A 26,548-nucleotide genomic window follows, 5' to 3' on the forward strand; every position below is an offset into this window, starting at 1 on the left:
CGGTTCGGAAAAGTTTGTCATTTACGGCATCTTGGGCGGCGTTCTGTGCTTGTTGCATAAGGCGTCCAGTCTAAGTATACCCTCGATAGACTTCAGCAAGCATCGTCGTCGTCATTTTCCCGTATTTCTTTTCCAGTCACTGATTCGACACCACCAAAACACAACTCTGACGATAGTCGACAATGGTATCCTAACAAATGTGCGTCACACCATCTTCGATTTGAGTGTCTCGAGGAGAGTCACTATATCTGATCTACTACCGCGGGTGGTTATATATCCAACCTGAGATGACGGTACCGCAAAAGCACAACTACAGCGAAAGGGCGAAATAAGGAGGGGGATACGATAGAGACGATGAATGATGCATGACGACAGGGATGGTCGTTGCGTCGGCGTGCGTAACAGCAACGCGCTTTTCCTTCCGGATAGCGAGGTATCTGGCTCCCGTCACACCTTCCCCCCCCCTTTTCTACACAAGAGACGCTCATCCCGAGAATGGCCATGCCTCACGGCTGATGGAAATGATTTGTTATTCCCCCCACCTCCCTCCCCTTTTCCCTCCCTGTCTGTAATTTCCTTCGCGCTCAATCGGTTGCGGCGGGTGTCAACAGCTAGGCGTTCGCAAGTGGGTTTCTCCTCTGGTCACCATACCTAAAAAGCAAGAAAAGTTAAGGGGGAAAAGGAGAGGAATTTAAGAATTTCCTGGCAAAAACAAAAAGATAGGAAAAAGCAGGTTTCTAGGGTTTCTCTTTCTTTATTCGTCTTCCCCTCGAAGGGACACGCAGCTCTCTTGTTTATAGACTATTAGGTTCAGGGTACGTAGATACTGATTTCCTGTGTGTAATTACGAATTTCGCACTGTTTTTCTCACACTTCTGGATCAGGGGTCTTTTTTTTCTTCAACCAGTTCGTTTTGCGGGTGAGTAAATGAGCGAAACGCGTACGGGAGGGGGTGTCGAAGCACATACCAGGTGCTTGTCTGCTGGCTAGCTCCCCCGATGTTCTTTGCCTCTGATTCGATAGGGAGAGAAGGGGAGAGAAATGGAGATCGGCAGACCGGCGGGGGGTCGGTCTAAGTAGCCGCGCGATTGTCTCGTGTAAGTGAAGTCCGGCTGTCTGCTAGAGGCTGTGGATAAGGTAGGTAAGTTGGCCGGCTAGTTGGTGCGGGGAGCTATCGCACGGGTGTAGCAGGCGCCGCGTGCGTATTCCTTCTCCCCCCCCTCCTCTCCGCCCTCTCTCCATCTTTCTCTCTCTGGGAGGGGCGGCATGATGTAAGCATGTGTATGCTATACGGCTCGGGCATCTCCAGATGTACTTATACATGTAGGTATATCTACGGCTACGGCTCAGGCAGGCGGCAAACTGGCCGTCGGTCGCGGCGCGGCGTCTGTCTTCTCTCTACCTACCCTGCCTTGGGGGCCGGGGAAAAGGGGGGGGGGGGGGGGGCACGTTTACCCTACTGCCCCCTAGGCGGCCCTGCAACCGCTGGCCTCGGCTGGCTGGCTCCGAGCACGTGTCTGGCTCGCGCCCCCCTCGGGGGAGCCTGAGCGTCGCACGTGTACACGTCCACGGAGCCGTCGTCTCCCGGGCGAGAGATCGGCAAGGCTAGCCGCCAGCTGGCCAGCCGAGCCGCCGATCGCGCTAGCTGCCTGGCTTTCTGGCCGCCGGCTTAGGTACCTGCTGAGGGGGTGCTTGTCCACAGCTTCTCCCGTTCTCCCTCCCTCCCTCCCTCTCTCTCTCTCTCTCCTCCCCATCACCGCCCCGACGGCAGCGCACACCCACGTCATCCATCGCCCTCCCCTCCTCCCTCTTTCCCACCGAGGAGGCGACGCGAGGCGACGCGACGCCACCGCCCGACGAGTAGCCGAGGTGCGGCGAGCCCTTTCGGCAGGGGCCATCCGATCTGACCCGAGCGGGCGGGCCCCGCCGCGTGGCTTGCGCTGCTGACGCTGACGCTGGTGCGCGGACCGCGCCCCTCGCGGCGCGAACGCGACGCTGCGCAGCGCTGCGCACGTGCGTATGTGCGTACGCCGTCTCCCGTGGGGCAAAAAGGGGGCGGGGGGAGAGGCGAAGAAGGCGAGTTGGCCTGGGTCAAGCCCCGGGGGACAACTGGATGGTGACCTCGAGCGGAGACTGGGCTAAGGTAGGAGGCGGAGGCGGAGAGGGGACAAGGAGAAGGAGAAGGAGAAGAAGAAGAAGAAGAAGAAGATGATGATGATGATGAAGATGAAGATGAAGACTGGATCCCGGCCCCGGTGCCCGTGTTAGGGATGACGTGCCCGGACAGAGCGTGGCGCCGCCGAGGCATAACTACGGCGGGGTGCCGAGTCATAGCGCCTGGCCGCTGCAGGCCTTGGGCTAACGCCTGCGATTAAGCGCCGGGGAGCTACCTAGCTCGCTGCAGAGACAAGTATGTATGTGCGTATGGGGACGCTGCCTTGTAGAGGATGGTGCAGGCACTCACTCGTGCATTGTGTCCAAGGGTATGGGAGGTATAGGAGGAGGCACGTGTCGGTTGATCGAGTCTGGCTTCGGTACGTCGACCACCCCTGCTTTCAGGATGCCTTCAGGCCCTCGCGCAGCTAAGAATCTAGGTACGACGCCAGCTACTCCGTCCGCGTCTGCTAGCTACGCTGATCCGCCTATCCCGCATGTCTCTCTGCCTGTCCCGTGCCTCCCCCTTTCTACACCGTAACGATCTGTTCCTGAGTCATCATTTCTCTCTCTTCCCCTCCCGCAAGCGATAGGTTGTAGGCTCTAACCAGTAGTCATCCCATTTCCCCTTTCCCTGTTTTCCTTCCCCTCCTTCACTGCCAAAACGCCGGAGCCATGCTGTGTTCTGCCCTAGATGACGAAGCAGGGTGTTTTTTTTTATAACTTTCTCCTTTCGACGGATGAAAAAAAAAGGATGCGTTGGAAGTAAGGGGGCGGTGGAAAAAATGACCAGAAAGAGAGACCGTTCATGTCCATTGCGTCGTCATCGGACGCGCAACCAGGCGCGCCTCGACAGGTTTATCCATAACTAGAAAGGCAGACGCCCTCGTATTCCCCTCTCTTCCAACTCAGTAAGTTAGCAGCCAACGGCAAAGAGACTACTCAATCGTTGCGCCCACACGTCCGGGAGGCGACTCTCCCCTTGAGCGTTATACGATCTGATCACCGTAGTAATGCTATCGGGCCGTCCGCCCTCGATAGTGGCGGCGGCATTTTAAGCGAGGTCCATGCCCTCCGAGTCCTCCACATCCGACGGGAGAGCCTGCGTATGTTCGCTGCCGATGCTGTCCTTGCGCGAGGTGCCCGGAGCGTCGAACCGGCCGCGGTAGTTGTCGACGTACTCTAGTTCCTCGCCCGCAATCACTCGGCCCTCCATGTCGATCTCCTGCGACAGCTCCACCAACGCCGACCTCGGTAGCCGCAGGAAGCCCTGCGTACGCACGATCCGGCCCCAATGCGTCAGGCAGAACGACGCGGCCCGCTTCCGCAGCCATTCCTCGCTCGCCATCCCCGCGCAGTACCAGATGATGCACGCGTGCTCTACGTCGAGCTCCTTCGATAGCCGGTTGACGCACAGCAGACGCAGGTGCGGGATATTGTAAATATTGGACATCACTAGCAGCCCGGCAACGTCTGAGAGGTCGGTAACTCCGTCGTCGGCATGGATGCTATCCGTGTAGAGGTAGTAGAGGAAGGATTTGACGACGGTGTAAGGCTCCGGGATGTGCATCTTCTTGGTGTGGAACTCGGCCATCTGCGCATTGTAGAGGCGGGAAAAGTGCGGCCACCGGGCCTGGAGGATGAGCTTGTGTACGTGAATCGGGGCAGAGGTTGGCGCATCGGGGGCGAGCCAGTTCTGGCCCATCGGGGATTCTCCCGAGCGAACGAGGCTAGAGCTCATCATGTCCTCGTCTGCGTAGTCGCCGGCGAGGGCGGTGATGGTGAAATCGGTACCGCTTCCCGACTCGGGCGGCTGGTTGAAAAGTTTCGCGAGATCGTGCCCGAGCCCTTTTGACGGCTGTTCATGGGCTCGGATGCGGGACATCGGCCGGGAAAGCTCCGTTCGGGGCTCGGGGGACAAGTGGTTTCCTAGGAAGCCGTACCGTCGCAAGTCGATTTCCATGATGTCACTTATATACTCCTCGAAGCTGTTCGGGCCCATGTCGCTGCCCGGATCGGTCGGGCACCCCAATAGCCAGGCCTTCGTGCCATCTTCATTTATTGTGCAGTAATGCCACCGGTACCCCGACTTGAATATTTCGCGACCCTCGGCTAACTTCTGCCACCTCAGCGTTACTAGGTCCAACGCGGACAGGGAGCAATCCTTAGAGGTAATCGTCGCGGCAGGGGTAACAAAGTCCAAGAGGGTGCCCGACGAGTAGACGTGAAAATGTATGCCGGAGCCTTGGGACGGGATATTGCCTCCTGAGACGAACTTTAGGGCCGAGATCGCACCAGGTGCCATCGGAACGGGCTTCTTCAGGTGGAACGACGGGGTGTTGACTTGAGCCGTTCGGATGTTGGCTGCGAAGCCTGAGGCTCCTCCCATGGGGGGACCTGCACCCAGCGAATAGTGGGGTCTCGGCGAGTCGCTTGAGCGGCTGCCCGCCGCATGCCGATCGGAGATATTTCCGATCTGGGGCGAAGAGTCGAAATCCGGACTGCCCTTCAAGTCCAGCCACCACAGATCGCCGATCTTGTCCATATCCTTACTTAGCCCGCCAAATACCCACACCCGGTCGCCCCTACGAAAGATCAGCATCCGGCAGGGGGCGGGAAGGCTGATACGTAGGCCGCGTTATACTCACCAGATATACGCCGAGTGATCGAACCTAGGTACGAAACGCCACGACCTCGACCAGGTATAGGTCTTCAAGTCCAGATAGCATATGTCTTCCGAAACGTAGCTCTCGTGGCCGGTAATGCCACCGACGATGAACAGCTTATCCTCGTGCAGGACGGCTGCGTGGCGAGCTCGACCCTTCGGAATCGGGCCGGTGACGTGGGGTTGAGTCCAGTGGGCCGTCTTCAGGTCGAACACTATCAGGTCGGACAAATAATTTCGGTGCTCGTTCTCGCCGCCGAAAACCAAGAGTTTGTCACCTTGATACAGAGTCGCAGTGTGTCCTGCCGAAATCTGCGGTGAGCCCAGGGTGCATATGACAAAAGGCACGGCGTCGCAACCTACCCATTCGAACGCCGGGAATGTCGCCGTAGTTGTCTACTAGACTCCACTGGTGGCTGACGAGATCTAGCTTCAGCACGTGGTTGTAAACCTCGTCGGTGTACTGGTCAAAGCCGCCAAAGGCATAGATCTGGTTGTTTCCGCAATAGGTGACCGAGGCGTTGACCAAACAGGCAGGCCGCTGACCGAGGGTTCGTGTCACCTTGGGCCGGTACCCATCCATCATGGCTCTACTCTTCATGGGCGTGTTCGGCATAACAAAGGTGTTGCTGGAGGACACGGTAGAGACGGTAGACACAGGAGTCGGTGCCTGCGAGGCGGACGATGTGATGAAATGCGATGGGGGGAGGGGCGGCGGGTTGGCCGAGCCGGCGGGGCCGCCGAAGAGGGAGTGGGAGGAGGTGGATGGAGTTGAGGGATGATGAGCCATGTTCCGAGCGTCGAGGCAAGTGGTCAGCACAAGTTGCGGGATGGCAAGGCTGAGAGGGGAGAGGAGAGAGCGATCGATGGAGGATTCGCTACGCCAACATTTCTAGACTTCGCAGCGCACCGGAGGTCCACGCGAACGAGGCCGAGGACGACGAAAGGGGGAAATTGATCTTGGCCGACGGGGATTTATGATGCAAAGGTGGAACTGGGAGCGATGGATGCTTCTTCGCTGTCACCCAATGTTGGGTGGAAATGGTTGTCGGACGAGGCGTTTGCGAGGAGCGCAGGGGTGTTGTTCGAAGGTTGTCGGTGGCCGAAGGTGAGATCCAAGCCAGGCAACGGGAGCAGGGCAGCCAAGCAGCGACAGGGCAGGCGGGGAGGGGGCCTTGCGGGAGTCAAGGGGAAATTAATACGGACATTGGGTACCGGTATATGTATACCTTGGGTACCTCTAGGTACCTGACTCAATACCAGGAATATACTCATAATGTACACGTAGGTAGTGGATCTACCAGAGAACTCGCTGGCTGTACCGGTAGGATACCTACCCGCAGCACGCAGCCCTGTTGTAGTCATTTCACGCGCAATTGAGTGGGCGACAGCGACGCACGGGCCACGACAAAATTCCATCGCACTTGGGGTACTTTGGTACTGCGGGACCGGGATGGTGCGGAAGTTGCTGTGGGAGACTCTCCATCGCGGTTGCCCTGCACAACCAGAAAGACGGTCGCTCCACCTGCTGTAAACACATAAAGCTCCCGGCCTGGACGACGAACTCCAGACTCGATTCTTTTCCTCATCATAACCCTTCTACTCTCTCTCCTCATCCGCATACCCTCACTCTCCCTCTCTCTCGCTCGCGCCGTCTAGGCATTCCTACCCAGCACTCATACAGCCATTCCGCAAGCAAATACTTCAGGTCCATTAGATCTCATCGCTGCTATAGCCTCTCGAGGATACACAGCCATCTGGTCGCCCCACCGACTTCCTATTTCTTTGCGAAGGCAATCTTCGATCACATCGAACACAAACCGTTGATACTAACCCATCCCCAATCCAGGAACCATTAGCTTGAGTCTCTTGGAGCTTGTTCGATTTATCGGAGCTCTATCTCAATCCTTACTCCCTCGGCACATTCGGTTGTTCCTCGTCGGAGTTTATCATTTTCACATCTCGTTACCCGATACAGATACGCAGTCAGTCAGTATGGCTTCACCTGCTGTGTCCACACCCCTCAAGTCCCACAAGGGACTCTTCTCTGCCCGTACCGCTGGCGGACGGATGCCCCTCACGCCCTCCCCCCGTCAACGGACCAGTGCTGTCAATGTTGAAACGTCTCCCTTCACGCCCGACCGGCAATCGTCCAGTTACGAGGGATGCCGCCCAGCCAAGTCGGTGTATGGAGGAAATCTGGCTGCCCATCTAGCCAAGTCGACCGCCAAGGGCACTCGTCGCGATTCGCCCAAGTCCAAGTCAAACATTGCCCGCGTGGTTTCCACTCCCCGCAAGGCGCTGGAGCTCGGTGTCTCCGATTTCGCTCTCGTCGGGACGGGTCATACCAAGACGCCTCCGAGCGTCAAGTCCAAGAAGGGCTCTCTGAGGCAGAAGACCACCATCACCTACGCTGCTGACCGGTTCATCCCGAACCGGAGCAACAGCTCCGCCATCTCCAACTCGGGTTCTGGAAAGCTCGACGTTCAAGACAAGAAGAGACCCAAGAGCGGTGACGGCTCTAACGTTTTGTCTTCTGCTACTAATGATGCCATCGCTGCCTTGGAGTGTTTGAACATCGACGAAGACGAGGCTGCCAACTATTCCCGACCATCTCCCAACACGGTCGCGTACCAAGATTCCCTAGCTAGCGCCTGTGGCGTCAATCTCGGCACTCGCATTCTCCAGTTCAAGCCGGCGCCGCCCGAGTCTTCTAAGCCCATCGACCTTCGCCAACAATACAACCGACCTCTCAAGGCTGCCAATGCCGGCTCTGCTCAGTTCCGGCGTCGCATCGCGACCGCCCCCGAGCGCGTCCTGGACGCTCCTGGCCTGATCGACGACTACTACTTGAACCTGCTCGACTGGAGCTCGGGCAACCAAGTTGCCATCGGTTTGGAGCGCAACGTCTACGTTTGGTCCGCGGACGAAGGCTCTGTCAGCTGTTTACTGGAGACGAGCCCGGATACTTATGTTAGCAGCGTGAAGTGGTCCGGCGACGGCGCCTATGTCGGTGTGGGTCTCGGAACCGGCGAGGTGCAGATCTGGGACGTCTCGGAAGGCACCAAGGTGCGCAGCATGTTCGGCCACGACACGCGCGTTGGCGTGATGGGCTGGAACAAGCATCTCCTGTCCACTGGTGCCCGAAGCGGCCTCGTCTATAACCACGATGTTCGCATCGCCGAGCACAAGGTTGCCGAGCTCGTCTCCCACACGTCCGAGGTCTGCGGCCTGGAGTGGCGATCGGACGGCGCGCAGCTGGCTACCGGCGGCAACGACAACCTGGTCTCGATCTGGGACGCCCGGTCGCTGGCCGTGCCCAAGTTCACCAAGACGAACCACAAGGCCGCCGTCAAGGCGCTGGCCTGGTGCCCCTGGAACGTCAACCTGCTGGCCACGGGCGGCGGCTCCTACGACCGTCACATCCACTTCTGGAACACCACGTCCGGCGCCCGGGTGAACAGCATCGACACGGGCTCGCAGGTCACCAGCCTCCGCTGGAGCACCAGCTATCGAGAGATCGTCAGCTCGAGCGGCTTCCCCGACAACTCGCTCAGCATCTGGAGCTACCCGACGCTGGTCCGCAACGTCGAGATCCCCGCCCACGAGAGCCGCGTTCTCCACAGCTGCCTGAGCCCCGACGGGCAGATGCTCGCAACTGCAGGTAAGAGATAAACCTCATCGACCGGGTATGCACCTATTTTCTAACTTGGGCCTCGCCCCACACAGCTGCCGACGAGAGCTTGAAGTTCTGGAAGGTGTTTGAGAAGAAGGCGGGCGCGTCGGCCGGCGTCGGGGCCAGCGGCGCTTCGACCAAGGCCCAGATGGCCAAGCAGATGACGATTCGCTGAGGGCACTCCGTGACGCGAAGGCGTGCAACGGACGTCAGGACCGTGTCCAACAACAGTAGGTATCGCTATTTCCTTCTGGCATGTCTGGCGCTGTGGCTAGGGTGCATATCCCTTTTCAGCGCGGCGTTCAGGGGTTCGTGGTGGCGAAGCATTTGCGAAGGTCACGTACAGTCCGGATACGGCTCGGTCACGAAGCTACGATACGGGTCACGCCCGCTGCCGAAAAGGCGCGGTTCACTAGAGAGAAGAGAGGGGGTCGGCGCGTATGTACGCGTGTGGGGGGTTCTTTTTTTGGGTGGTTACATTGTATTTTTATTAGGCGCGGGAATATCCATTGTATGCCGGCTGTGGTAGTAGACTTGGGTGCGTGATAGTCGTAGTTAGGTAGTAGTGTCCGGCTTATCATAATAATGATGGGAGGTTGACGCCGGGACGATTATGTTCCTCTTGATTACGTGAAGTGCTCCTAGCAATATCCCTTATTACCTGTCGCTTATCATATCCGTTGTGCTTTTGATTACTGCGCAGGTACTTAGGTCAGGTACCTGACAGGTACCTAAGGTTGGGCAGTGTATGATATGATGCTGTTTCTGTCGAACGGATGCATTTGTGTGCTAGTTTTTTTTTTTTCATGGCGAGGCACGCTAGACTTGCTACCTAGCAGGGCAGTATAGGCCAGTGGTTATAGCGGTCTCGTGCCCTCCCAAGTCCTAGCATCCCCTGCTCATAGAGCACATTGGGCCCGATAGCGAAGGGGGGAATGATTCATCCACATCCCTGCTGCACGCAATGCGCAGCGCGCGCAGCAGCGCTGCAGCTCTCGTGTGGGTGTCTGCTGGCGACAAGTGGAGGAAGCTGGTGGCCTCTTCTATGTACCCGAGATAAGGTGCCGATGTACCTGGGCACCTAAGGTGAGAAGGTATTATGTACTGTCCTCGCTTGTAAGTAGGTACCATACAGGGAGGGGGGGGTCTATGGACAGTATGTTAGCAATAGAGTCGGGGTACCGACACGGTAACTAAATCTAGTAAGGGTTACCTTAGCTAGTCATTCTTTCGGAGGGGCTAAAAGAATTACAGCAAGGGTTACGGTACCGACCTTATTACCTTTCCTTCTTATTATTTCAGGATGGTTTTTATGACTGCGTAGGAACTAATATCCAGACGGATATGATAATGTCTAGACGGATATAATGTCTATATATTCCATAGGTACCTACCTACCTACCTACCTACCTAGACCACCTACCTACCTAGACCACCTACCTACCTAGACCACCTACCTACCTAGACCACCTACCTACCTAGACCACCTACCTACCTAGACCTGTTGTCTTCATCTTTTTTCTATAAACACCATGATCTACTACCTATCTGCGAACCTATCTGCGAACCTGTAGGAGCCAGTTCGCGCGTAGAATCTATCTATCTTCGAACCTATCTACGAACCTATCTTCGAACCTATCTACGAACCTATCTGCGAACCTATCTGCGAACCTGTGGGAGCCAGTTCGCGCGTAGAATCTATCTATCTTCGAACCTATCTACGAACCTATCTTCGAACCTATCTGCGAACCTATCTGCGAACCTGTGGGAGCTAGTTCGCGCATAGAATCTATCTATCTGCGAACCTATCTGCGAACCTGTGGGAGCTAGTTCGCGCGTGGAATCTATCTATCTATCTTCGAACTTATCTTCGAACCTATGAGAGCTAGTTCAGGCGTATGGAATCTATCTATCTTCGAACCTATCTGCGAACCTATTTACGAACCTATGGGAGCTAGTTCAGGCGCGTGGAATCTATCTATCTTCGAACCTATCTGCGAACCTATCTACGAACCTATGGGAGCCAGTTCGCGTGTAGAATCTATCTATCTATCTTCGAACCTATCTACGAACCTATCTACGAACCTATAGGAGCTAGTTCAGGCGCGTGGAATCTATCTATCTTCGAACCTATAGGAGCTAGTTTAGGTGTATAGAATCTATCTATCTTCGAACCTATAGGAGCTAGTTCGCGCGTAGAATCTATCTATCTATCTTCGAACCTATCTGCGAAACTATTTACGAACCTATCTGCGAACCTATCTGCGAACCTATAGGAGCTAGTTCGCGCGTGGAATCTATCTACCTATCTTTAAACCTATCTTTAAACCTATGGGAGCTAGTTCGCACGCGTAGAATCTATCTACCTATCTACGAACCTATAGGAGCTAGTTCGCGCGCGCGTACGTAGAATCTATCTATCTATCTTCGAATCTATGGGAGCTAGTTCGCGTACGTAGAATCTATCTACTTATCTTCGAACCTATCTTCGAACCTATGGAAGAGGTAGGTAGGTAGGTAGGTAGGAGGTTAGGAGGTACCTAAGGTAACAGACGTAAAAGATACAAAGGTACAAAGGTACGTACTTAGTAACATAGAGGTAACCGGGTAATCCTATAGAATGTACCTTTTTTAAAATAATAACATTATATCCGGATGGTAACTATGTTAGGAAATGGTAATAATGTTAGCCTAGAGTTTAACTCCTTCTTATCACGAGGCAGATACTATATCCAGTCATAGAAAGGGTTGCTGACATAGTGTCAATAAACCCCCCCCTCCCTGTATGGTACATACTTAGGTATGGATGTACATGTGGAGGTAAGAGGGCAGGGGTATTAGATACCTCCTATACACGAGGATTCTCCGCGTCGTAACCACGGACACTAGGAGGTAGGTACCTCTTACCTCCCTAGTTTCTGTCCGTTTTGGATCTTACTCATACTTTATCATGCCGGCCGCCTGATCGACCAATGTCCGGTAGAGTGCTGGGTAAAAGCCTGTCGATATTCCGGGACCTAAGTACCTAGGTGTATGTAAGGTAGGTATGCTCTTCAGCGAAGGTGGTGGTGCGCGGTACTTGATAAATACCTGCATGCATTGCCTCTCATAACCAAGGTACCCGAGGCCAGCAGGGCGAATGTCCATGGGGATACCTGGGGATAGCGGTGCCTAATCATTAAGGTTCCGCGGTCTATAGTACGCCTGCGAGCGGGACTGGACTGGGAGGGTTCCCATTGGGCTTCGATCGCTGATGCCGCGGAGTATTACTGTGGAAATAATAGGTCAGGTACCTAGGTATAGGTACCTAGTGGGACTAGAGGTACGATGTAGGTACATAGGTACCTTGCCTACCTACACATCTGGTGGGCACATAACCCACCGCCCAGCCTGCAGGCGGTTGCCACTAGCCGGCACCTCTCGTCAGTACCCTCCAGCAGGCACCGCCTGTAGGCACCTAGCGTGCAGCCTATAGGAGGCACCGCAGCGGCTAGTCGCGATCCACCCGGCGGGGGCGCTAGTGGCTCCTGGGGGGTTAGGTAAGCAGCAAAGTGGCACTTTATCAAACATACTGGCATTTCCAGCCAACCTTACGAGAACATCACCAACTTGCGGAACAGCATCTCCCAGAGTAACCAAACCTGCAACCGCACCCGACGGCGCAGAATCGCGTGCAAAACCTCGTCTCACCAGCCAGCGAGGCCTGAATCCGGACGATTGAGAGGGGTCCATGCGGAGGAGCGGACAGGACCTAAAGAAGAGAGAGAAGAAGCAGCTGGGCCGGTTCGTTGCGTCTGGCGTGCTTTGCAGCCTTCGACGCTCATCTGCCTCTCGCACGCCGCATCAACCACCAACTCTCCGCCATCCCGCCTAACCAGCGCGCCATTTGTCAGCGCGATCCTGTTTCGTCGCCGGCACAGGATTTTGTCTACTACCTACTCCTTCTCCCAATTCGAATTGCGACTTGCGCATCTCGCATTCGCGGGCAGCAGCCAATCTAGCATCTCCCCCCCCCCCCCATCCCGATCCTGATCCCCATCCTTCCTTCGCGCCGTCATCGCACCCGGCCCCAACCCTCGATCCCCTTCTCTCTGGCTGCCCTTGTTTTCTCCTCTTCCGTCCCGTCCGACTCGGCCAGGCCGGGGCCACCGAGAAAATGTCGAACAACCAGGTCGGAGCTGTGTACCAGCAGATCATCTCGGACGTGATCGAGGCGTCGCGTGTCGACTTCGAGGAGGGCGGCGTGGAAGAAGGCATGCTGGAAGAGCTAAGGAAGGTAAGCGGTCAACTGGACGTACCATTCGCATACCATTTTCTTCTCTCTCCATCCCTTCTTGGCCCTTTTTTCTTTTTCCTTGTCTCCCTTGATTCGCGGCGCCTCTAGCCAAGCGGCACCCATCGCCATCGCTATCACCATCACCATCACCATCACCATCAACCTCACTCAGTCCCTCCTAGGGATGGGACGGGCCTGCTGCACAAAACAACTCGACACGGCGACACGACATGACATGACATGGCGATATGGGAACCCATAAAGGATAAAATACAGCGTCGTCTGCGATTATGATTGGTAAAGTTTTGATAGCGACGCCGATGAGACGTGCGTTGTCTGGAAGCCTCCGCACACACCAGAGGAGAGGCCTCGGCCGAGGGTTGGGGAGAAGGGGCGGTTGGGCGGTTTTCAGGAGGGGGCGGACGGCACTATTTGGGGCTTTTATCCCCCGATGGCCGCCTGCGAACCGCCCGGTGACTCAGCCTCCACGCGCCCCCCTCTCATTGGCCCGAGGACCGGAGGGGTGGAAGTCCACCATCAGTACACCATCTTGTACCGCACATGCCTCCGCCAGTCGCTGTGCACGTTCACAACATTTTATCCCTCGCTCGCACGTTTGTATTTTAACCCAGTTACTCTTTGAAGCAAACCCCGGCTACTCCTCGATTATCACATATTTCCTTCATTCAATATATTCCCTGCCCCCCATGTCTAGCATCCGATAAACCTTCCCCCTTCCCACCCCTACATTTACCCCCCAAAAAATTTGTTGAACGAAAAGGGGGAGACTAGGCAATAGGGGAAAGCGGCTCCTGGTGGCCTCTACGGCCTTGTCGGCGTGGACAGCTTAGCTAACGAAACACTTCGCCTCTTAGGGATGGCAGAGGAAGCTTTCCCAACAGCAGCTCGCGGTGTTCCCATGGGATCCCAAGCCGGAGCCGACCCCGGCCCCTGCTACGGCTGCTACGGGGACACCCCAACCTGCTGTTTCGGCACCGGAGCCGACCCCCCCGGCTCCCGCGAATGGGCCTTCGTACAACCAGGCTCAGATCCCTCCGCAGGCCCCAGGTCTCACCATGCCCGTGCCTGACGTCCAGCAGACGCATAATGAGTCTGCCATGAAGCCCGAACCAGGCGTCAAGATCGAACCTGGCCTCGAGGGCGCATCCATCCTCTCCCAGCAGAGCACCCACGCCGTGCAGCAACGTGTCATTCAGCAGTTGCAGTCTCAATATGGTGAGCGCGCTGCAGCGTCCATTAATAAGCTTAAGGAACAACCCAACGGCGCGCAGTCGCACAACCAGCAGAGATCGGCCAACCAGCCCGTCGCTCAGAATTACCCCGGGCAGTATCAAGGCCACCACCAGCAGCAGTACCGGCCTAACCTGTCGACCAACGTGCAGCAGCAGCGCGTCGCCGTAGCTAACGGCCAGAGACCTGCGCAGTCACAGTTAGACGGCGCCGATGCCACCGACGACCATGTCGGAGTGCTTATGCGCCGCGGCCCGGCTGGCGACGTCGAGCTGGGAAGAGTCGAGATCGATAGGATGCTCCATGCTCAGATCGCAGCCAACGCGAAGGCCATGGAAGGAGGCGGCCTCATGGTACCCCTGAAGCGCTCCAAAAGGGGCAAAGCCGCCGCTGTCGATCGCAAGCTGGCCCACGCCGGCCCCTCCCAATATGACGGCCCCGACGAAGATCTCAGGGATGACTCCGACGATGAAAACGCCATCAACTCGGACCTCGACGATCCCGACGATAACCCGGAGGAGGAAGACGAGGACGATGATAGCGGCCAGATCATGCTCTGCATGTACGACAAGGTTCAGCGCGTCAAGAATAAGTGGTATGTACCTCCCCTGTCTGGCCCGTCTCGCTCGTGCTCACAGCAAGATAGGAAGTGCGTTCTCAAGGACGGCGTCCTGAGCGTGAATGGCAAGGATTGGGTCTTCCATAAGGCCACCGGCGAGTACGAGTGGTAGTTTTTTTTTTGACGGGCCCATCACCCCCCGCCCGCAGTATCCAACCCCATGCACGGCATCTCATAGTTGCGGCGCGTGACCTTCATCTCGTAGATTCTCTTTGCGCCATGCATTAGCTTTTTAGAGGCCCACTCGCGGAGATATGTGCACTTTTCTCCTGGCGATGCAGACGCGCATGAACACCCCCAGAAGAGGGCGAAGAGTACTCGTCATAATCATAGAATTCTCAGGCATGGAGAAACGAGATATCGCTCGGTGTTAATCTCGACGCTTTCAGGCTCGAGAAATGAGAGCTCGAGGAGGGAGGGGGGGGGAAGCAAGGATGGGAAAGGAAGGAGGAGTCTAACGTCTCGTCGGTTGGCCAGGGCAGGCATTTTCGAGACAGGTCTAAAAAGTCCTCTCGCGCTGCTTTATTGTATTTCCTTTTTTTTCTCTATTCCCCAGTCTTCAACTACTCTCGTCTATGTTTTCTTTCTCTTCCCTCGAACCCCCCTCCCACCACCTCTGCCCAAGCTCTTGGCTCTCTCTCAACCGCAGGAGGAGGGGAGGGAGAGGAGGGAAGGTCAGATGTGCAGGCCATAAGGAAAAGGAGAAAGGTGGTAAAGGGGGAGGCGACGGCTCAGTTGGCTTTGGAAAGGGACATGGTCGGTCGGGTGGTTTCTCGCGACCTGTCAGGCCTCGCTCCGCCCACTCGCCTAGTTGCTCACTCGCTATGACACGGACAGCACAGCGGACGAGATGAGGTGACTCGAAAGCGAAAGAGAGGGGGGAGGTGAGGCCCCGCTGCCGTCGTCATGTAAGAATAGCTGAGAGATAACACGGGTATTCACGAACTTATGCTTGGTTTTGCGTGGCAAATCACTACTTCTGCAAGGGCTTGATATGCAGCGATTGCGAAAAAAAAGGTGTCTTTGAAATCCAGGGATTTCGATGAATGTTCCGGCTATGGCAACGTAAGCACAAGTGCATGTGTGCGTAAATCGATCCCGAAGATGGTAAAGGAGTTGCAGCGACAGATGTAGACGATCACGCAGCTGTCCTCCGCTTGACCGTGAGTTTGGTCAGCACTCTCGTCTTCTTCCTACCTTGGATCCTACAACATCGGATAAAACAACACGAGCCCTCCACGAGCGCTGCCCCCTACGACGTCGCCCTCTGGCAGGTGCAGGAAACCGAAGGCGGCGATAACCTCATCATCCGGGCCAAGCCCCGCCGGTTCCTATTCCGCCGGTTCCCCCCCCCGAAGGTCACGGCGCAGCCCTTTAAGAAGTGCCTCTCCCTGCTGCGGGGACGCCGCGCTGGCGCGGACGGCGTGCGTCCTGCGCCGACGGCTCGCGTGCGCGCGCTTGTGCTATGGAACCCCGAGGCGGACAGAGAGCATCTGCGGACGAGAACTAGACGCCCGCCGGTACCAAAGCTAGGCTGGCGGCCGTTGCAGAGGCGCAGAGCTTGGGGTGGCAGCAGAGTCGCGCGTCGGGCGCCGGCCCGTCCGCTCGTAGATATAATGACGCCGTTTCCGATCGCAGTAGGGATGCCGCGAGGGCGGCAGAACAGCAGCTGCCCCGGCTTCGCCCTCGCAGCACGAGACGGCCTCCCTCCCTCCCCTCCTTGTGTGCTGGCGGGGTCTCTCGACTAAGCACCGCTAAGCCGGGCCGGACACCGCACGTAGTATTATTAGGGATATGCCTGCGTCGGTAGATCCCCTCGTGGGAAAACCTAGAAGCTGTAAAACCTAGAAGCTAGCCTACTATCGCCATGCTGCCACTACCTAATAACACGGTCCCCCCGCTTCGACGATGGTCGGAGTGCCATTGCATCTTACGCAAATAAGGGGTGGCGGGGAGTTGGTTGGCTATCGATGAGCGAACGGGTTGGGTACTATTCGAGCCTCCTAGTATTACTTACCCCCTTTAATACTGGCCCGGTGGGCTGCGTTCTTCCGTTTCTCGTGTTTTATAGCCACCGCGTTTTTAATTCGTCACGAGGTTAATTATAACGTCGTACTCTTCGAGCGTTTTCATAACCAGACGCTACGGTTAGACCCGATTTTTGTCACCCTTTGATCATCCATCAGATCGCCTGACCACCTGTATTACATAAAATCACGTTCGCGAGGCATCTAGGTATTCCCATTCCTCCCCCCCCTCCCTTTCCCTCGAGCTTCCAATATCATCCGTATCCGCTCTATGCGATGGCGAAACTTCAACCAACGGGGCGCGTGCGCTGCCGTGTCTCCCCAGCCCTGTCTGCCCTTCGCCTATTATATTGCTTAGGTCTTCGTTCCGAAGGCAAACCTTAGTAACCACCATCTATAAACGCAACTAAACACACAACTGGGTACCTCTCCCTGGTTGGCGTGGGGGGTGATAACTACACACATAACCACCGTAACCTACTAGACTAAGACAGCATAAGGATCATTATCAGCTTCTATTTTACATAGGTGTATACTTACATATATTCTCAGCATGCTGACATCCAGAGACAACTGTTCTGTCACGACGGATGCCATGTTGGCTTTCCGTCGCCGGTAGAACGACCCTACCTATATCAAGAGGCGACCGCGTACTGTATCAGTACAACTTGAGTTGTACGCATGAATATCGTACGCGAGCGTACATACACCTAGACATACACCTAGATATGCTTGCTCTCTTGCCTATACGTGATATGTTTTGCGTATGCGTGTAGTGAAGAAACAATCACACCCATCCCGAGAGTAACTTGCACTCTCTTTCCGTTATAGGGCGAAGTGCCGTGTAATATGTCTACGCGGGGTAATTCCTCCGAGTGGCACTGTTACGAGCTATTAGATGCGAAGAGGACACGACTCTATTGATAACCAATGATTGCAATGTTGTGATTTCGAAGGATCGCCCGAATCTGAGTGCGTCTCCGCCCTGGCATGGGGAGGGTCTTATTGATAATGTGATGTGTCGCCTCTTCCTTTCACTTTCCCACATAGATATCTTTGCACACGAGTGTTTACTCTAACAATACTGGGCTCAAGCATAGAGCGAGCACGAATATTGGTAACTATGCAGCCTCGGATTAGCTTTCATCTCACGCGAGGTATTATTATATGCCTACATGTCCCCTTCCATCCCTCCCCCCGTGCCAGCATCCATGTGATTACGGGTGAGACGGAAAAAGCGAAAAATACATGAGCCTTTAACACGAGATACTACGTAGGTCACCTCGAAGGCTCGAATCCGCGCAGCTGGTGACTGCATATGCGCATCTCGACGTCGCTTGTGCATAGGTTGCTACGGCCCAATGCAGATGAAAATTTCGCGACGCACCAGGCATCATGGATCGTACAGATCAGCCAAGGACGGATTTGGGTACTCTACCCACCAGGAGTAGCGGCACACCCACATCGCTTTGCTCGTTACCTTTCTGTAGCTATACATACCGACGGCTTCTCGCCATCATCCACGTAGTGAACTCGACTGCGACTTACATCTCCGGAGGGATTACGTAATTCGGGTGATGTAGGAATTCTCACAAGTTGACCGCCGATTATTATTACGATGGCCTTCTCTGCCCCCGTCGACACCACTCCTTTGGCCCAATGGGATCTCGTCCCGCTCTACGGCTTACCTAGAGGCGGCTCGTGTGACGAGGGCGGGACGACGAGAAGTAGACTCGAGAAAGGGGGTAAGCATAGAGCTCTGACCGAAGCGGATCGACAAGCATCTGGCGTGCATATTTAAGTGCTTATATCATATAGGTAAGTATACCTCGATATGTGCGTGGATGGTTGTTGAGCAAATGAGAGATCACTTCTGCCGATAGTCGGCTGGGGCATCTCTCGGATCGGCAACGTTGGTACTCGTCAGCCGTTACCTGGGACGGCCAGTCGAGTTCTATTAGGATGCCTGCGAGGGTGGATGGCGCTGTCTTGACACGTGGGCTATCGGTCACGTAGTGAGCTCTCTCTCAGAGAGCCTAGGTCATGCCTAGGCCATGTCTAGGCCGTGGTTAGGCCGCGCTCATCTCAATGAAGAGGCACGGATGCTATGTCTGTGAGTTCTAGCGCGTTGGTGACATGATGCGAAGGCCGTGATCCTTTGGCCTGTTCCGGCCCGGCCGACCGGGTCTCAGTACACTGCCCCGAGTGCGTATAGCCAAACGAAGGCTCATACCGTAGCCTTAGCCCGCGTTAGTGCTGGGTATCCAAATAGCGCCGCCACATATGTGTGCATACATTGGGTTGGGCTGGACCGTTTCCGCGACAAGCTATGACGGGCGTCGTAGGATGATAGCTCAGCAACCCCACGCGTATTTGCGACAAGGTTAGCTTCTACTATCGCCCATGAGCAGCTATGCAGTGCCGTCCTAAGTCCCAAGTATCAGGCAAGAGTGGGGGAGATGGGGAGGGAGGCAAGCATGGACACGTCTCAAAGTGACGCATCGCAATGACGGTGTGGTATTGGGTGCCACGGCGCCGGGCCGCTCGTTCGTATCGACATTTGGTAAACACGCTACCCACGGCGTCTTAACAGACGCATGTTATGGGATGCAACGTGGGCAGCTAATCGAGTCGACCTTTCCGTTCCTATAAGTGCGCGAGTGCTGTCACAGGGTTACCCACATCGTCTCGCCTATCTCGTCCATCTCGTCCCTCGTTTTGCCGGCCCCAACCTCACCAACATCAAGTTGTCGATGCGTAGCAGTAGCAGGCAACGGAATCAGGGATGGGCCAGGACTGACGGGGCTGCTGGGGCTGCCGGGACCAGTGGCTAGTAAGGGCTTGGCGTTCTCCCCAGCATAAAAAAGTAGGATGCCATGAAACAGGCCGACAGAGCGGGTTCTTCAAAGATGGGCATATCCGTCTCCGTCTCTTTTTGAAGGGGGACGGTAAGCGCCGGACCTAGCGCCCCTGGCAAGTTTTATATATACCACGATTTTCATGCGGTCGGTCGGTCAGGTAGTGGTAAGGTGTGGCGCCTGCAGCATGCGGCTCACAGCAGATGATCATCGGGGTCTAGAGCGTCTCGTCCCTCCTGCTCGAGGTCGGTCACCGGATTTTACGCAGGCACTCTCATACCCTCCGCCCGCTCTCCCGTCCGCTCTCGTCGACCCGTCGTTACGTAACGATGAAACGTAAGCAGGGCCATATAGGACATAACAAAGTGCCTCCCGCCCTTTTTTTTTCCTCCTCCAAACTTGATATATGCACGGGCGTGCATTGCCTACATAGGTAAATAAATCTCTGGTCAGATGGGCTTCGGAAATGTGCGTCCGCTATCCGGATAGGGTGTGGCGCGTGAGGGAGGGCTTGCGCATAACGAGCGCCGGAGGAGAGGGGAGAAGTCCAGATAAAAACCAAGACCAGAACGGGCTTATGAGCGTGAAATTAGGCTGACCCGAGAATCTGGTAACGAATGCATAGGCGGTGAGAATGAATCGAATGTCCGACCCGTACTGGAGCTCTGTCTGCCAATCCTGACCGACACTGCTCCGCAGGTCCGGTCCTGACTTAGCCAGGTCGATGTAACCCTCCCTCCTTGCCAGCGGCAATTGGGATTTGCGGCATGTCCTGGCCACTTTTGGCCTGCCCGCCCTGGGTTAGGTACCTCTGCACAGTGCCCAGGCACTATACGTTCGTAGATAGGGGTTGGATCCAGGTATCGTTATAGGAGGAAACCCCGGTGCGGCGTGGCGACCTGGTTGCAACTTCGTCATCCAGCTCCCCCCTCCCCTTCCCTCCCCTCCCCCACGCCTACACAACTAAATGTCGGTCGGCTGAATGCCCTCTGTTGATTCCAAGGTTAGGTAGGTATGTTGGTTAAGCTGACATCAATATTATGTATCTACTAGTGCCGTACTATCCCCGGCCTGGGTCGGCGATACCACTCGTATACCGGCTGTTGCCTGGTGTTACTGGGCTTGTGATGGGGCCGCCCGGAAGACCTGGCGGAGACTTGTCAAGGCTATCGAGGCCGCCTAAGGTGCCAACTAGAGTGCGGTGGCCTTCACATAGCTACTCCGAATCCCAACCAGGTCTCCTGGAACTCGTCCAGGGCTACCCCCTCCTAAAGTAGCGGACTGGTACGATGTTGTGCTGATCCTTTTGTAATGGACTACGACTGGCCCCTTCACAAGGCGGGCCGACCAAGACAGTGCGTACGCTACAGATCGTGGTTCCCGGCCGGTGTGTTGGCTGCTGCAAGATATCAGGTGCAGGTAATATGCGTATGTCGCGCATGTCTCAGTATGCTGGATTGCCGACGAGCCATGATTGATTTCTCTTGAGGGGGGTAGGAAGCCACTCGAGCGAGTCCTCACTCCCTCTGGCGCTGCGTCTGTAGATTGGGACCATCTTCTGTTCCTATGGCTAACTCGGATGCCCCTCACCTGCGGCAGCGAGTTTATCCCCATGCCATGACGGGTTATCGAAGCTCCACCAGAGCTCTCGCCTCCCTCTGCGAGATCTATCTTGTTGATCGTAAACGCAGGTACTCGCTGATAAGTTGTCACTACCGTTGGATTGCTCGTCACACGAGAGTCAATTTAAGTCATTTGATTCTGCGGCCAGCCGTTGCTGGCTCGAGTTGCCCGCTCGGCATCCAATGAAAAGACACCGAGGGAGGATGCTGGAGTAGGCGAACGTGGTACAGCAGCTGCTGAAGAACTGACGAGATCATAGGGGGCCAAATATTGCACAGGAACGTTTGCCTAGCTGGCAAGGATTGCAGCAGCTGTCTCTCTTCCTCTTCATTTTTTTTCCTGAGTCAACACTGAGGAAATTCCAATAGCGTGGTCCCGACACACGGAATCTGCAGGCGAGCGAATGACGAATCGTTAGATATCCCTCATGACTGGCTGACGTTCCCCTCAAGGCCCGGATCTGAAAGGACAAGTACCCAGTACTGATATTCCTCGGCCCGGTGCTTACGATGACGGAGTTGATCCCCGGGGATGCCCAAAAGGAGAGGAGTAGATGGGATCTAGCATGTTGAGCCGAGCTGAAACGGTTGCTAGGCTATGGGATTTGCCTGGAGGTGAATGGGCGATTCCACTAACACCTGAGTTCATTAGCCGCATGCTACTGACACGATGCCTATGTCTTCTTTTCTTTCTCCGAGAGGCAGACATCGACTACGTTGTACGCTAAGGGCATGTGGGTGTGAGTGTAGGTGTGGTACCTCCCCATCTCGTTCGGCCTGTTGGAGGGGTTAACTAAGTCATGATCCTGGCTCTGCTTGGATCTCCCATTCCACACGTCTTCCAATCAGTTCAGGATAACTTGCCAACACAACTGCGACAGGTGGGGTATGCCAAGACACAACTTAATTATGTCCCAGAGTGTCGGGTTCGAGTTGATTGTCCTGATTGGTCTCTGCCGGGGGATGCCCCCCCTGTGTTTCCTGAACAAAGGCTGTGTGAGGTCACCTGGTCGAGGGTACCTGTATCCAGGATATGACAGTCGCAAGTGTCTACCTAATGACCCAGCTAGCTGACGACTGGGTTACTGACCTTTCGGGGACCTCCCGATGAAGCCTAGTAATTCTTCCGTGCTCATGGGTTGAGAGTCTCCCCACTGTTGCGAGTCCTTCCCAGGGCATTGGGTCGGGTCTTGTGAAACCTTTCCAGTCGTGTAGAGAGGCCACGTCCGAGTTTCGCGAACGATGGACCCACATGGGTTGTGCTCCTCTAGGCGAGTGGGGGCGGATGTCGAGTAGAAAGTGTATTAACTCTTGGACTTCGCGGTCACTCGAGAGAGCGGGCTAGTTGGCGTTGTCCAAATGTGATCGTAGGCGGGACAGATGAGGGCGAGCACAGTTGGTACTACCTGCAGGGGAAGTAGCCGTGCTCGTACTTTGTGAGTGGCCGGATTGGGCTCTCTCTAAATAGCGAGGCGTAGCAACGGAACCGGATGATGCTGTCATACCCGATGTGATCCAGCTGCAGTTGCGGAAGCATCGTGTAACATGTACCCACCATAGAGCAGGAGGAGTAGGAGGTACACGACCGCCTATCCATAACGTTTATGGCTGTTGAGTGCTCCTCTTGCAGGCCTTCCATAATCGTTGTTGTACGCTTGGGACTCGGTGATCCGATATGTCTTGAGAGCACCCCCCTTTTTTTCGACGCGGAGCGGCATGGCAGAGATTGGCTCGAAAGAAGGAGGGGGCGAAAAGTGGCAAACGAATATCTAATTCCCGCCATCGATCTTCGTGTACGGAGGTCTTACGTGACACTTCTTGTAGTTAGGGGCCTGCCACCTGAACAGGTAGTGAACTAGTGATCCTGCTAGTTAAATAACACCAGCTGTATCGTTACTGACGTTCACCTTTTTACGTAGACATATTGTTCTCAAGCCTCTGTTGCTTCCGCTGACGTGGATGTTGGGGGCCTCGGGGTGTGTCGGTCGAAGGCCAACAGTAGAATTGAGAAGCTCGCATTTCATAGCCTTCTTCCCAGTTGGGGCACCGCGAGTACATGAAAGTCGTTGTGGAGGGGGAGGGTTTGCAGGGCTAGCAATTATCCCAAAGGGGACCACAAGCGAGCAGCCATTGGTGGGAGCAGTTGGAAGCGAGGAGAATGGTTGTGACCTTGGTGCTCATCGAACCCCAGACAAGGTTGGTCTCATGACGTGATATCGAGATAACCTGCTCTCGCAAGAGGCGACGTCACGACCGCAAAGTACTGCACACTTTTCGGGCATATGTGTAAGGAGGTCTGAGTCCCTTGTTGGTGTAGCCGTTCGATGTTACATTTTGCGGAAACCTCGGAGCTGCGTGTTGAGGACGGAAAGGGTCGAGTCAGTCGGAGGGTTATCCCACGACGGCCCTTTTTCTTCGACACAGCGAGCTTATCCCCGATGTGGTTAATTTGTCTGTCTTGAAGCATACCGCGTTTAAATCCCGTGCATTGGTTGACAGCCCGGTCCAGGGTTCCGCTCCCGTGGTGCATGCTCCTGACAGGTCTAAGCCGTGTAAGTCTCCGCGTCTCCTTGACATGCACGGATTATGTGCCCGATCAAGCTGAGGATACGAACGGCTACTGGGAACTGAGAGAAGGGATGTCTGTGAAACAGGTTACACGGGAAAAGGCTATCTATCCCTCGTACGACGCGTTTTCTCGCGGTTGTATGACGTCTCGTGTTCTTCTTTATTATAAGTAGGCCAACTGGGACGTCGCTATGCCGTGTACAACGTGTCTGTCGGGTAGAGCGGAAGAAGATACCGGCGGCGTGCGGTGTGAATAGACCCCCAAACAGCCACTGCATACCTGGCGTCGGGCGGTGCCTCGTGTCAGAACTTGGGAACTTGCCCGAACACCTGGGTTAGCTAGCTGGGTAGGGCGCTGGGGTCATAGAGAAGGTGATAAGTCGAAACAAATCCGAACTCCCAATATCGGTTGCTGTATGTCACCCATCTGTTACAAGATCCGGTGTTAGTGCCATTACCCAGTTCTCCAAGGCTTGTGCCACTACCAGGGAGACGCGATCCTCCGCGTCGGGACGGTAGCGTTATATGGCAGTGGAGCCAAGTCGTGAAGGGATGGGATTTCCGAAGCCTATAAAGGAGCCACTTTGCTAACACGGATCCAGAATAGCGGCACCAGGCGCACCACCGGATTGGTGGTGCCGTAGGATAACCAGTTCCGAACTGCGGTCGAGACTGGGACCACCTCCGTCACCGAAGCATGTTCCAACCTGCCTCTAGTGCCATAGGCTGGCACTTTGGACGGTAGCGAGGAAGGCAACTGAGAGACGGAGATAGAGAGGGAGAGAGAAAGAGGGGCAACATGCTTTGCAAGGTCAAATTTACCTAGTTGGTACGGGTTGTTAACGGCCGTGCCGTGCCGTGCTCGATCGTGTCCATGTATCCAATGCGCGCCGTGTGGGGGTGTGCGGCTTGGTTGGTTGAAGGAGGCCCTCGCAAGTGGGTAAAGCCGTGTCCACGAATGCTAGCCTCGAGGGTGACGACAGCCGACGATATCATGGCCATCGTCTACCTGCTTGACGCCACGTTGTGCCGCGGTTGTGGATGTGGTCGTTGTGGTCGTTGAAAGGAAATGTCAGGACGGTGGCAGATGGGAGGTTACCTACATACCTGGGTAGCAGTAAGGTTAGCCGTATCCACTACTTGCACCTGATTTTTCTAATGCTTACCACCTGGCTCTGCCTCCTATTGACGTAAGTATACGATGTAGGTGTGGGCGCATACTTTAGGGAGGTACCTCCCACATCAGAAATGCAATGCCTACGCACGTACATGCATTAGGGGAATCCTATACCGGGCTTAGGTTAGCAGGCTGGGCACCTAATAGGTAGAGGTAGGTATGTACCTTCGGAGGTACAGTCGCAGAATAGTGGCATATGTGTACCTAAGACACCTACCTGGGCTACCTACCTGTGTAGGATCAATGAGCGGGTGACGGCCTCAGGTACCTGACTTCAAGATGGAGTGATGCTGGGATCTACCTACGTATAACCTAACATAAGGTACCTTCTACGGCCAGGCAGAGCGAGTGGCTCACCCCCCTGCCCCATGACGGCGGCCTGGCCTACCTACGGTGTACCTGGGTTCGCGCGGCGGAACACGCAAGCGATGGTGTAGATACTTGTACAGCACGGCATGATCGATCCTTTGGCGGTTGCGGGACCCACCGAGCTGCACGCGTTCCCTGCCTTCCCTGGCTAGCCCTCCCTGACTCCCGAGATGCATGCGGGCTTGTACCTCGAAGTACTGCTGTCCGTCGTCGCGCAAAAGCCGGTGTGGGAGCAGGGCCAGTTATCTTGGAAGGTTGCGAGGAGGAGGTAGGTATCTATGGGAGCCTGTCCATGCACCCTACGTACATACATGCATACGTGAATGCATATTATTAACGTCGAAGAGCTACCTGTGTATGGGATGGTTGGGGATGGATGGATGGGCGGACGGGGGCCTCTTCCAACATCTCTTCTTTCCTTCCTCTCCCTTTTCCTCTTCTTCCTCCGCTTGTTTTCTTTTCTTTCCTCCTCCGCCCCGTCCTCGCTCCCCGGTGCCTTGTGTGAAGCTCGTAGGGATCCCAGCTTTGCAGCTATTTATTTCCAGATCGAAGGCCTCCCCCTCAGCCTCTCTCCCTCTGCTGCCCTCCGGCATGTTAGTCGGCCCCGGCATCTGAAAATTCTCCCTTCCCACGACTACTTAAATGGGCCGCTGCCGCTGCCTGTCTGATCCCGCCCGCCTACCTGCCTACCTGTCTATCCTGTCTACCAAGCTGCCTATAGTAGAGTACAGTGCCTAAGCCTCCCTACGTCCAATAGGTGCTGCCGGATGCCGCTGTATTCTTTGTTGCATTGTCCCGCGAAATACATATCCGTCCTTTGTATGCAGACTGCGGCAGCTCCCCAATCGATCTAACACCTTACCTGACCTCTTGACGTTGCGACTACCCCCCCATTCCCCGTACCTTCCAACACATTTTAGGTAGAGCCTGGGAACCTTGACCTTCTGGGGAAAGCGCCTACCTGGGCCAAGTACCTACTGTACCTGGGCTATATACTAGGCGGTACCGCCCCAACGTCGAGGGTCCCTCCCGTACCTCTCCTGCCTGCCTTTCGGAGTGGTATTATTGGAGGCAACGGCGGAATCAACACCGTCAGGGCAGCGGCGACGCCAGAAACAGCACCTGCCCACCTGCCACAGCAACCGACGACAAAAGTAGCAGTAGCAACCGCCTGCACCGCTGGAGACGTTCCTGTGGTTTGTCTGCCCGAGGAAGAGACGAAGGAAAAAGAAGAATAGAAAAGAAAACGAGAGAAAACAGAGGGAGATACCTGAGGGAGAGAGGGA

General features: G+C 55.5%; 4 protein-coding genes across 4 annotated transcripts; 2 read left to right on the plus strand and 2 right to left on the minus strand.

The window, feature by feature from the left end:
* Positions 1–2,770: 2,770 nt before the first annotated feature.
* Positions 2,771–5,701, minus strand: GGS23DRAFT_48371 (galactose oxidase). The gene is made up of 3 exons (XM_051514329.1): positions 5,183–5,701; positions 4,803–5,121; positions 2,771–4,739 (listed from the first exon to the last, which is right to left on the minus strand). The coding sequence occupies exons 1-3, from the start codon at positions 5,607–5,609 to the stop codon at positions 3,209–3,211; spliced, it is 2,277 nt and encodes a 758-aa protein (XP_051371728.1). The 5' UTR covers positions 5,610–5,701; the 3' UTR covers positions 2,771–3,208.
* A 568-nt stretch (positions 5,702–6,269) lies between these two features.
* Positions 6,270–9,103, plus strand: GGS23DRAFT_567812 (WD40 repeat-like protein). The gene is made up of 2 exons (XM_051516365.1): positions 6,270–8,483; positions 8,549–9,103. Exons 1-2 carry the CDS (start codon positions 6,815–6,817, stop codon positions 8,668–8,670), a joined length of 1,791 nt encoding a protein of 596 aa, XP_051371729.1. The 5' UTR covers positions 6,270–6,814; the 3' UTR covers positions 8,671–9,103.
* Positions 9,104–12,194: 3,091 nt separating this feature from the next.
* GGS23DRAFT_48477 (uncharacterized protein) lies at positions 12,195–13,175 on the minus strand. The gene is made up of 3 exons (XM_051514345.1): positions 12,805–13,175; positions 12,431–12,722; positions 12,195–12,365 (listed from the first exon to the last, which is right to left on the minus strand). Exons 1-3 carry the CDS (start codon positions 12,928–12,930, stop codon positions 12,316–12,318), a joined length of 468 nt encoding a protein of 155 aa, XP_051371730.1. The 5' UTR covers positions 12,931–13,175; the 3' UTR covers positions 12,195–12,315.
* A 497-nt stretch (positions 13,176–13,672) lies between these two features.
* GGS23DRAFT_48450 (TFIIA-domain-containing protein) lies at positions 13,673–14,985 on the plus strand. The gene is made up of 2 exons (XM_051514337.1): positions 13,673–14,617; positions 14,669–14,985. Exons 1-2 carry the CDS (start codon positions 13,848–13,850, stop codon positions 14,751–14,753), a joined length of 855 nt encoding a protein of 284 aa, XP_051371731.1. The 5' UTR covers positions 13,673–13,847; the 3' UTR covers positions 14,754–14,985.
* Positions 14,986–26,548: the final 11,563 nt, after the last annotated feature.

The sequence above is a fragment of the Durotheca rogersii genome, assembly GCF_024521655.1.
Source record: "Durotheca rogersii strain YMJ 92031201 chromosome Unknown GGS23scaffold_10, whole genome shotgun sequence".
Taxonomy (NCBI): domain Eukaryota; kingdom Fungi; phylum Ascomycota; class Sordariomycetes; order Xylariales; family Xylariaceae; genus Durotheca; species Durotheca rogersii.

What these genes read in the sequence shown, in the direction of transcription:
- GGS23DRAFT_48371 (XM_051514329.1), bottom strand. Translation starts at nt 5,609, where the DNA reads ATGGCTCATCATCCCTCAACTCCATCCACCTCCTCCCACTCCCTCTTC. An exon ending in CATTCCCGGCGTTCGAATGG is followed by an intron (nt 5,122 to 5,182) that starts GTAGGTTGCGAC and finishes AGATTTCGGCAG; the next exon opens with GACACACTGCGACTCTGTAT. An exon ending in GATCACTCGGCGTATATCTG is followed by an intron (nt 4,740 to 4,802) that starts GTGAGTATAACG and finishes GATCTTTCGTAG; the next exon opens with GGGCGACCGGGTGTGGGTAT.
- GGS23DRAFT_567812 (XM_051516365.1), top strand. Translation starts at nt 6,815, where the DNA reads ATGGCTTCACCTGCTGTGTCCACACCCCTCAAGTCCCACAAGGGACTC. An exon ending in GCAGATGCTCGCAACTGCAG is followed by an intron (nt 8,484 to 8,548) that starts GTAAGAGATAAA and finishes CGCCCCACACAG; the next exon opens with CTGCCGACGAGAGCTTGAAG.
- GGS23DRAFT_48477 (XM_051514345.1), bottom strand. Translation starts at nt 12,930, where the DNA reads ATGGTGATGGTGATGGTGATGGTGATAGCGATGGCGATGGGTGCCGCT. An exon ending in GATGGAGAGAGAAGAAAATG is followed by an intron (nt 12,723 to 12,804) that starts GTATGCGAATGG and finishes CCCTCCTCGAAG; the next exon opens with TCGACACGCGACGCCTCGAT. An exon ending in CGAATTGGGAGAAGGAGTAG is followed by an intron (nt 12,366 to 12,430) that starts GTAGTAGACAAA and finishes CGCGCTGGTTAG; the next exon opens with GCGGGATGGCGGAGAGTTGG.
- GGS23DRAFT_48450 (XM_051514337.1), top strand. Translation starts at nt 13,848, where the DNA reads ATGCCCGTGCCTGACGTCCAGCAGACGCATAATGAGTCTGCCATGAAG. An exon ending in CAGCGCGTCAAGAATAAGTG is followed by an intron (nt 14,618 to 14,668) that starts GTATGTACCTCC and finishes ACAGCAAGATAG; the next exon opens with GAAGTGCGTTCTCAAGGACG.